The sequence below is a fragment of the Enhydra lutris genome, unplaced genomic scaffold (assembly GCF_002288905.1).
Source record: "Enhydra lutris kenyoni isolate GAN:26980312 unplaced genomic scaffold, ASM228890v2 scaffoldscaffold4, whole genome shotgun sequence".
Taxonomy (NCBI): domain Eukaryota; kingdom Metazoa; phylum Chordata; class Mammalia; order Carnivora; family Mustelidae; genus Enhydra; species Enhydra lutris.
The window spans coordinates 9,240,390-9,249,611 of NW_019154088.1; the positions used below are offsets into that span (position 1 = coordinate 9,240,390).

Sequence of the window (9,222 nt, forward strand, 5' to 3'; positions counted from 1 at the left end):
CTTGCCTGGCACTACAGTCTTCCTATAGGGAAGATGTCCTGGGCCAGTCTCTGCACTCTCCAACCCTTAGTGACTCCCAGGACATCCCGCAAGAGAAGCTCTCTTTCTTGATAGCCCTTCATAACCCAGCCTTCTCTCCTGCTTAGGTCGGGTTGTGAGGGCTGAACCAGAGCTCTGCCCCAAATCTATGTCCTCATCCCATAGTCAAACATACATTGGCCTATACTCTTGGTAGCGCTGGGGGGTTGGGGAGCAGAATTCAAATTCTTGACCATGATTATTTTTGGAGATCTCTGAATTCAAGGGCTCTGCCTGAATCTGCTTTTCCCCAGCTCCATCCTTTGGGAGTCATGGGTCAAGTCCAGGGTCATGCTCCAAATGTATCTATGGATGACTGGTGGGCAAGAGGCAAACTTGAGCTTGGAGTCATTCACCTTTACCTATTCCTATCTCACGGGAGTCTCCTTCCCATGTGCATAAGAATATTCCCAAGCCTTTTTAAAATTCCTCCAATCTGGGGCACCTGCGTGACTCAGTGGGTTAAGCCTCTGCCTTTGGCTCAGTTCATGATCTTAGGGTCCTGGGATCCAGCCCCGCCGGGCTCTCTGCTCAGCAGGGAGCCTGCTTCCCCCCCCCCCCCGCCTGCCTCTCTGCCTACCTGTGATCTCTCTGTGTCAAATAAATAAATAAAATCTTTTTTAAAAAAATTCCTCCAACCCCATACCAACCTCTTCCACCCCCTTCACCTCATCCCATTCCCAAGCAACTTCCTCACTCCCCACTACAGGAAGTTGGCATCACCCACTCACTGGCCTCTTAGAGTGTCTTCCCAGGTGCCTCAGCTTCCCACCCAACTCTGAAGCCAGGAAGCCCCCACCTGGCAGGGGCAGCCCTCACCAGGTCCCCGATAGAGCCAGCAATAAGTCCTCAGTCTGCCCCTGGCCCTCCATATATTCTAGCCCAAACCCTTCCTACTCAACCTGTGGTCCAAGAACGAGCAGCATAGGTATCTCCAGGAGCCTATTAGAAGTGCACATTTCTAGGCCCACCACAGACCTTACAGAATTAGAATCTGCATTACTCTGCACCTTAATGCGCAAGGAGCACACTGATCTGCTGAAAAGACACCCCCTACTCATGCTTCCTGAGTAGAAGGGGTGGAGGGCAGAGCAGGAGCCCGTGAGGAAGCTGTGACCCCACAGTTCAGCCCTCACTTTGACAGGACAACACTTGGGGATGATATAGACACTCCCTAGAGAAGCCAGAGAGGCTGGGGAGGCCCGGGACCCCCAGCAGGGAGGACGAGCCATGGCAGGGCCAAAGGGGAGGGGAGCAGGGGGGCCACATGGGGAGATTCATGGGTAGTGAGAGGGGAAGGGGCACCTGCCTTTTCAAGCAGAGGTGAGATGATTCTCTGGGCTCCTACCACCATCTCCAGCTCCTAGCAGGCTCTTACAGCCAAGAAAGTTGCCTGCTGTGCCGCCTAGATCTGCTGGATGCCTGGGTTTCTCCCTCCCTCTTGCTGGCAGAGTCACCATCGCCCACCGGCTGCACTGCTGCTGGTGGGTGCTCAGGAAATGTTTGTTGAATAGAGAGGAAGCCACAGCTTGTGTGGAGTCTGAATAATTCACCAGCCGTGGGCCTCAGGGGAGGGGAGGGAACGGAGACCAAGTAGGAAAGACAAGTTCCGAAGTTGTACTGAGCTAGATAGAGCCCCTTTCTCTGTCCCTTGTCTGAGTCCTTGCTTTGGTGTGCCGGTAGTGCAGGGGGATGGCGGGGAAGAGGAAGTAGGAGATGGCAGGAAATGGCCCTGGGCTGCCCTCTGCACCGACTCAATGCTGTCTTGATGGTATACTTGATGTCTGGCCTGGGTATGGGGGAGGGTATCCCTGATTCTGAACCCTCCCATCCTTCCGTGGGAGAAGAGGCTGTCCTCTCCCCACCCAACCCCAGGCTGTTTTAGAGAGGAGGCCTTCCCAGGGACTCTCTCTTTGGCGGAGGCTCTGCTCTTCTGTCTCCAGCTCAGTCCCTACCTGCTGTGGCCTCCCTTTCTTCGAGCCTCGGTCTTCTCTTGCAGAAAGGCCAGAGGCTGACAGCTGATGGCTGAGGTTCCCCTGGTTTCACCATCCTGGGAGTGTGGGGCTGTGAGTCACCTGGGTGCAAGGCAGAGGCAGGGGAAGGAGCCCAGGCCTAGACTGGGCCTGCTGGCTCCTGAGGCTGCCTACACCCAAGGAGCCAAAGCCACAGGTGGAAAGAGAAGCCAGGCCTCGGGGTGAGAGAGGCCTGGAGTGCCAGGTGCTGAGTGCATCTGAGCCTCACCTTGCCATGGCAGGGAAGAAGTTAGTGGTCCGGGTGGCAACAGACCCAAGACGGGGCTCACCAGTCTCAGAGACCAGGCGTGGCATAGGACTATACCAAGACCTTTACCTGCAGGTACAAACACACCTATACATGGTACATGCCTAGGGAATGTGCCCATGAGGTGTAAGGAAGGACAGCTCCTTGCCCTCCCAGTGTCCCCCCATGGAGAGTTTGCCCAGCTGTGCAGCCAGACAGCCACAAGCCACCTGCATCCACACACCCATCCCACGCCAGACTCCCGCCTGTGTTCTTCCCTCTTCCTCTCCCCAGCCTGGCCCCTGTGCTCCCAGGAGTTTTACTCAGCATCTTCCTGCAGGGCCAGGCCCTCCTGTCCTGCTTTTCATACCTCTTGTGCTCCTTGCCCTTTGGCCCATTCCTCTGGGCGGCCTGCTTCGTGGTGCCAAGGCCTGCTGGGCCCCAGCCTTGCCAGACCTGTCTTCTCTGGGCTCTAGGGGCCTTGCTTCTCCCTGTGGCTCGGAACTAGGCTGTACTTCTGGCTCAGCCTGGGTGTCATTACACCCCAGGATCTGCTCAGAACCATCTGGTGGTGGCGAGGACACTGGGTTCTCCTGGGCCCCAGGCCTTAGAGTGAGTGCACACATACTCTCCCCAGACCCAGGGCTACTGGCCCCTCCAAGAGAAAGGTCAAGGGGAACTAAGTCAGTGTTTTGTGGAGAGCTAGGGTTTGGACTGGCTATGGAGGCTCCTGATTCCCTTTTTGGGCCCCCTGGGGATCCTGGGGCTGGGCTAGTTGCTGGGGCACTTGTGCGTCGGCCCAGCTCCGTCGGGCTCTGCTCCTGTGAATGTTCCTCCTTGCTCCAGGTCTTTCTGGTACTTTGACTTCCCTGAAACAAAAGATTGGCCCTGCTGGCTGGCGGATTCAGAGCTCATGCCCCTGGCCCACCCCATCCTATTTCCAAGCACCCACCTCCTGGTTCTGCGGCTCCTCCTTGACTTCCTTCATTTCCCACCTGTAGAAACACAGCACGTGGCAAGCCCTACTCCCCCCCCCACCCCACCTCACGTCCCTCTGTCCCTCTGTAGCCAGTGGCCCATGTTCCCAGGAAGCAGCCAGAGCCACGGGTCTCAGAGGAGCCTCAGGGCCAGAAAAAGGCTCCAGGATGCTTCCCTTCCAGCCTGACCTTGTTCCCCATCCAGCCATTTCCTCCAAACGCCACCCACTTGAGTGCCATCCCAGGTCCCCAGCTACTGTTTATGGCTGAGCCTGCAGCACCGAGTTCCATGGGGGCTCTGGACGTGTCTCTGCCTGCACCGCCTGGGAAAGGCACGCCCGACTTCCCAGGGGAAGGCAACTACTGTAATTACTGCCGGCCTCCCTGGGCACCAGGCTCTCGTGGCTCCCGCCTTTGCGGCTGGCCTCTCCCCGAACCTCATTAACCTGCTTCCAGGCAGCCGTCAGGCCGAAGGCAGCAGCCCCAAGGGCTGGAGCAGCCACCTGGACCAGTGCTGAGCCTGACCTCCCAGGGCCAAGGGAGATCCAGGAAATCAGGGAGCCCAGATGCTTCCCCCAATTCTGCCCCCTGCCATCTGTTACCTGCGGGCCCTGCCGGTCAGCCTCTCTGTCCCCTGGGCTTTGCTTCGTGTGGCCGACACCACTGAGGGTCTGCTGGGTTGCCCACCCCGAGTAGTACCACCTGCAAGAGATGGTCCACAACTCAAGAAGGGAAGAGGGTCATGGCAGCCCAGCTCCGTCCCCAACTCATGCAAACCTGCTTCTTTTCTCTCAACTCACCTTTACCATCAAGGGACAGTGGTGGGGGTTGTGATTTCCGGTGGCTCCTGGGACCTAAGTGAGGCAAAGGAAATGGAGAAAGAGTGGGGTGATAAAGGATCAAAAGCAGTAACAGGAGTGTTCCAGGACCAGGAAGATGTCCATCTTTCTCTTGGTCCAGGAGTGGGTTTTCTGACTCCCAAAAAGATCCTGGGTCTGGGGATCAAGAGAGCTGGGTCTCTGTGCCCCCGTTGATGTTCCTGGCTAGGTAACTGGCTGAGTCTCTCCAGCCCCAGCTTCCTCACATGTAAAATTAGGGAACTAGCAATTCTAAAATCTCTGTTCCTCCAACAGGCCAGGGGCAGGGAAACTGGAGCTTTCGCCCATAAGGGACCAACCTTGAAAGGATCCCGGGGCAGATTTCCTTGTGAGCCTCCTCCCCTAGACCTTCTGAGGTCAGAACCCAGGGTAGGAGCTGTGGATTTAAGGGGTGGGAAGGTGCCCTGCTCTGATAATGAGGGAGAGGAAGTAAGATGTTCTTCCATGCCTCCTTCCAGCTCCAAAAATAAGTGCTATGCCAAGAGACAGAGAAAGGAGAGGAAGCATGAGGGGACAGGTGCGGGTGCTGTGATGAAAGCCAAGGAGGAGAAGGGGCTGGGGTGGGTATTGACTCACCCCTGGTGCCGCCCACCCTGGCCAGGCCCTCTTCCCGAGGCTTGCTGGAGTCCTGTAGCCTGTGGAGCCAGAAAGTCAGGCTTCTGTGGGGCAGACACAAGCTATAGCGAGACCCACACAACCCCTGCCTCCCCCAGCTCCAACCCTAGAACCGATGACAACAAGATAATGGTGAGCCCCCAAAAATGGGGACCCGGTGCCCACCCTCTCAGCCTAAGGTCCCACCAGAGAGCCCAGACACACCTTAACCACCCTGGAGAGGGTCCCACCAGCCCTCCAAAAAGCACCCACAGTTAGTCCTACCCCAAGCCCCATAAGCATGTCAATACAACGAGCTCCCTAGCCCTGCCACCCACGTGGGCTTGGTCTTGTTCAGGTCCCACGGCCGACGCCAGTCACCCTGTGCGTCTCTGTGCCTGGCCACACGAGCCAAGTCGATCTGTTCCCGCTCCTGCTTCCACTGGGTATAGTCCCAGCCCACCTCCAAGGGTCCCCCCATGGGCCAGTGAGGAACCGAGCCTGGGACCAGTCCTGGACTCTGGGACTCCCGAGTACCCTGAAGGAGAAGACAGAACCATGGGGAAGAAGCAGGAAGCCTTGGACCTGGAGTGAAAATCTGGATATTATCAGCCCCTTCCCCTCAAGGTTTTGACGTCCCCATCTAAAAATGAAATCCATTCCATCTCTGACATGTTCGTTTACCATAGGCACCGTTTCCAGTCACATGTTAGCTGTGTCTTTTGGGCAAGTTACTTAACCTCTCTGTGTATCATTTCCTTATCTATAGGATGGGGCTAATAATAGCACCTGTCTGCTGGGTTGTTGCAGATGTGTGTGTGTGTGGACAGGCCCGGAGTGGAGAAGCTCCCAGCAGCAGTGAGCAAGAGCCAGGACTAGGGGCTGCTGCCACCTAGAGGTCACACCTGGCACACGGCCCACCCCCAAGGCCCCCACATGCTTGCATCAGAAATCCAATTAGGGTAAGGGGCTGACTTCTGACGTACCCTGTCAGGGTAAGGCCCACCCAATGTGGAAACTGGCCAGAGAAAGGAAGAAAGGGTGGGAATTCTTGCTGGGGCTGCCTGGGCCATGTCCCCAGAGATAGGGGACACAAGTGACTCAGCTTCTCCGCCTCTCCCAAATGATGACTACCATTTTCATGTCCCCATCCCCTCTTAAAGATGTACTTTCCGTGCAGAATCCGAGCTGACGGGCATCTGCATGGAGGGGGTCTGGCCCAAGCCCCTTCCACGTGACTCTTCTGCGACCTGGTTCCTTGCTCTGCTGGGCTTCTCACTCACGATCCGCTTGGCCTGGGTGGGGAGGGGGGGAAGCGGGGACAGGCAGCGTGGCACAGTCTGGTAAGAAGAGGCTGCTGGTCTGATGCCCTGGCTTCCCCTGCCCAACCTGCTCACCTCGGCTTTGTTTTCCATGGTCACAGCCAGCTCCACCCGCTCCCCCAGACAGAAAGCACCAGTGTGGTCATCCCCTCCCTCATCCTCAAGCATCTCGTCAGCTGCTCCAGGTCTGAGGGGTCTTGCCCAGTTCCGGCTGACCACCCGCTTCCCCTGCAAAATGAGATGCCATGCCCTCAGACCACACGGTCAGGGCCAAGCAGGAGCTGGGGATGGAGTCCTTTGGAAGCTTCCCCAGGCTGGGTTCCAGCCCTGGCCCTCCCTGGAATGCCCACAGAGGAGCGGACTCCCTGGGGCATTCACATGCCGGTGCCACGAAGTTATCCAGGGACCGGGGCCACCCCAGGGCCCAAGATGCCACAACAGCCTGTCATCTCTGAGCTGGGAAACCCAGAGTGCTCGGACAATGGGACTTTGTCCCTTGCACTCTGTTCCTGGCATTCAGCCACCCTTCTCTGTCCCTCTAGGGTTGGGGGCTCAGGAGTGGCCTGGGATTTAGAACACAGGCGCAGGACTGTGGGTGGGGCCCTCCCTAACTTTCACATTCACCTGGAAAAGGGCTTGAGGAGGACTCGATTTGGTGGCCTTTCAGCTGTGGCCCTTTGGGGTCAGGGGAACCACAATGGGCTAGGCTGCCTCAGGCTGGGAGCTGAAGGGTGAACCCCAGAAGTGGAAGCAGAGGAAACAGAGGAGCAAGAGCAGTTTCCTTTTTGGACTTGGACATGGGCTGGGCCTCCACCTCCTTGCCACCCCACCCTCTCTTCCTGGGGTAGGGGAGGGGCTTACACCGGGAACCTGGCTGATAGTGACAGTGAGGCCATCAGGCTGGAGGAATTCTGCTGTGGTCACGGCCATGCCCCCCTGCTCGGCCTGCCGCCGGTCTTCCTGGATCTCCTGCGGGAGGGCCCTGGGTCAGCACAGGCCACGGCCCCCCAGATGCACACAGAAAGGCCTACACAGAGAGACACCAGTGGGACACCAGGGGGCAGAGGCACCACATCACAGCATCCCCGGGACCCTCACAGAGTTTCTGAGAGGGACCACACCACTGTACCTCGGACCCCAGGCTTAGCACCTGCAGGGAAAGACCACAGTGCGAGGGCGCGGGGGAGGTCAGGGGGTCAGACAGGCAGTGCCAACCCAGTCAGTCCTTCCAGCTTCCATCACAGCCCACTCACCTGGTACCTACGTAGTAAGGCCTGGTTCTTCTTTCGAAGGGCAACTATCCTCCGGTCCAGCTCGGCATCCTTCTCTTCCTGCCTGCTCATGGGTGACTCGGCTCTGTGAGGCCCCTGCGTCAAGCGGGGGTGGCAAGCTCCTGACTGTTGTGCCCGTCCCTTATCAGGCCCCTAACTTTCACATTTACCTGAGAAGCATCTTCTTACTACAAATGGACCCCAGCCCCAGAGCTAAGCTTCCAGGGGGAGATGGCACATGGAAGGCCCCAAGTCCCCACTCTGCTGGGCTTGTCCACCTGTCTCTGCCTCCTCAGAGGCTCAGGTCAGGGCCTTACTACCCTCCCCACCACCACCACCACCACCACCAGCACCCCCGCACCCACAGCTCCCAGCAATGGGCCACCCCTCCCCCGGGCTCTCCAGGGAGCTCCACCGCTGAGCAGAGCCTGGAATGAGAGTTATAAATGGCTCTGGCAGCGGAACCTGCGGGGACTGGGAAGTTGCCAGGGGATCCAGGAGGTCGGTGGGGGGCGGGGGGCTCTGTTTGGCTCCCAGGCCCAGAACCATAGTAAAAAGAGAGGCCCCGGCTCTGTGCTGGGCTCCCAGGCCCTGGGCTCCACTCCCTAGGCTTGTGCCCTGCCTGTGGGAAAGAGCCGCTCTCATGGGCCCAGTCTCTCCCGGCCTGGAACTGCTGGTAGTCAGGACAGAAGAGAGCCAGTTCCGTGTGCAGGCCCGGCCAGGGAGCCACCCAAGTAATCCAGGCCTCTGCCCCTAGATCCCAGGTCTTTCCCTGTCTGGCCGCAGGGTCTCCATTGCAGCCAAAGGCCCCTGCCCAGACCCCCAAAGGCCTAGGCACAGCCCTCTTCCTCCCAGGCCCAGCCGTCCCCAGCTGTCCCCAGAGTGTGACCGCCTGGTGTCCCAGCCTCCTCCCAGCCCCAAGAAGCCCCCCGCCGAAGGTGAGGTGCCACTCACAGCTGAGTGCATGGTAACAGTGGGCACCGAGAGAATTCCAGAACAGCCCCAGGGGAGCCAGAGCAGGAGGGAAGCCGGAGCTGCAGAGCCACGGGAGCCGGAGCCGGGGCCTTTGCCGGCCTCTCCCTGCCGGCCTCACTGCTCAGCACACGAGATCATGTTGTGATTACAAAAGACTCCTCTGGGCTCCCAGCCAGGAATGCGCGCCGCCACCCCCACCCATCCACTCTCAGAGGGCAAGGACCAGGGCGCCGGCCCTGCCCAGCTCCTCTCCCAGCCCTGGCCCAGCGTCCCCAGAGACACAGGCAGGAACCCCTCTCTGTCGGGTTGACCCCACACAGGGGGTCTGGCTGCCCCAGGCCCTGCCTTCTCTGAGGCTGTTCACCCAGCAGAGCCCCAGCCTGGACCTACCTGCCAATGCACAGGCAGCCAACATAAGCCTCCATCTCTCCCAACAGTAAAGAAAGGCCTGGGGGATGCAGCTGAGCCCACCAGCTGTCCTAGTCTGAGGGCCCACACCTCAAATGAGCCCCCCTTTACTGTCCTCATCAGCTCTGGTTTAACTCATTTGGAGGGATCAAGAAGCTTACCTCCCCTAGGCCACCAAATACAACTACATACCTGAAATGACACCATTAGTCATTCCTGGAGGTAGAACACTGGCTTCCCTGTGTTTTAAAGCACAGCCACTTCTGAGAGGCTCAGGGGTTCGAGTCTCCCCTCGGTGTGTGGGGAACTGGCCCTTCCTGCAGGGCCCATACCACTGCAGCTTGGGGTCTGCCTACAGCCTTCCCCACCCAGGTTCCTCACTCCGGGCCCTTCCTGGCCTTGGTCCCCACAGCTGACTTTTAAGCCTCTCCCACCCTGAGAAAAGAAGCAGGCTTTCTCA

General features: G+C 58.6%; 1 protein-coding gene across 2 annotated transcripts; it reads right to left on the minus strand.

Moving 5' to 3' along the window:
• Positions 1 to 688: 688 nt before the first annotated feature.
• Positions 689 to 8,814, minus strand: LOC111161362 (chromosome unknown C15orf52 homolog). Of its 2 annotated transcripts, XM_022524969.1 has the most exons (11): positions 8,745 to 8,814; positions 7,362 to 7,475; positions 6,970 to 7,077; positions 6,184 to 6,336; positions 5,956 to 6,081; positions 5,125 to 5,324; positions 4,769 to 4,827; positions 4,115 to 4,168; positions 3,917 to 4,016; positions 3,290 to 3,332; positions 689 to 3,206 (listed from the first exon to the last, which is right to left on the minus strand). In XM_022524969.1, the coding sequence occupies exons 2-11, from the start codon at positions 7,449 to 7,451 to the stop codon at positions 2,661 to 2,663; spliced, it is 1,479 nt and encodes a 492-aa protein (XP_022380677.1). In that variant the 5' UTR covers positions 7,452 to 7,475; positions 8,745 to 8,814; the 3' UTR covers positions 689 to 2,660. The 2 variants fall into 2 exon arrangements, with proteins under 2 accessions (XP_022380677.1, XP_022380685.1); XM_022524977.1 differs by lacking the exon at positions 8,745 to 8,814 and having other exon boundaries at positions 1,365 to 3,206; positions 6,970 to 7,135; positions 7,362 to 7,415.
• Positions 8,815 to 9,222: the final 408 nt, after the last annotated feature.

What these genes read in the sequence shown, in the direction of transcription:
- LOC111161362 (XM_022524969.1), bottom strand. Translation starts at nt 7,451, where the DNA reads ATGAGCAGGCAGGAAGAGAAGGATGCCGAGCTGGACCGGAGGATAGTT. An exon ending in CTATCAGCCAGGTTCCCGGT is followed by an intron (nt 6,337 to 6,969) that starts GTAAGCCCCTCC and finishes CTCATTTTGCAG; the next exon opens with GGGAAGCGGGTGGTCAGCCG. An exon ending in GCTCGGATTCTGCACGGAAA is followed by an intron (nt 5,325 to 5,955) that starts GTACATCTTTAA and finishes CTTCTCCTTCAG; the next exon opens with GGTACTCGGGAGTCCCAGAG.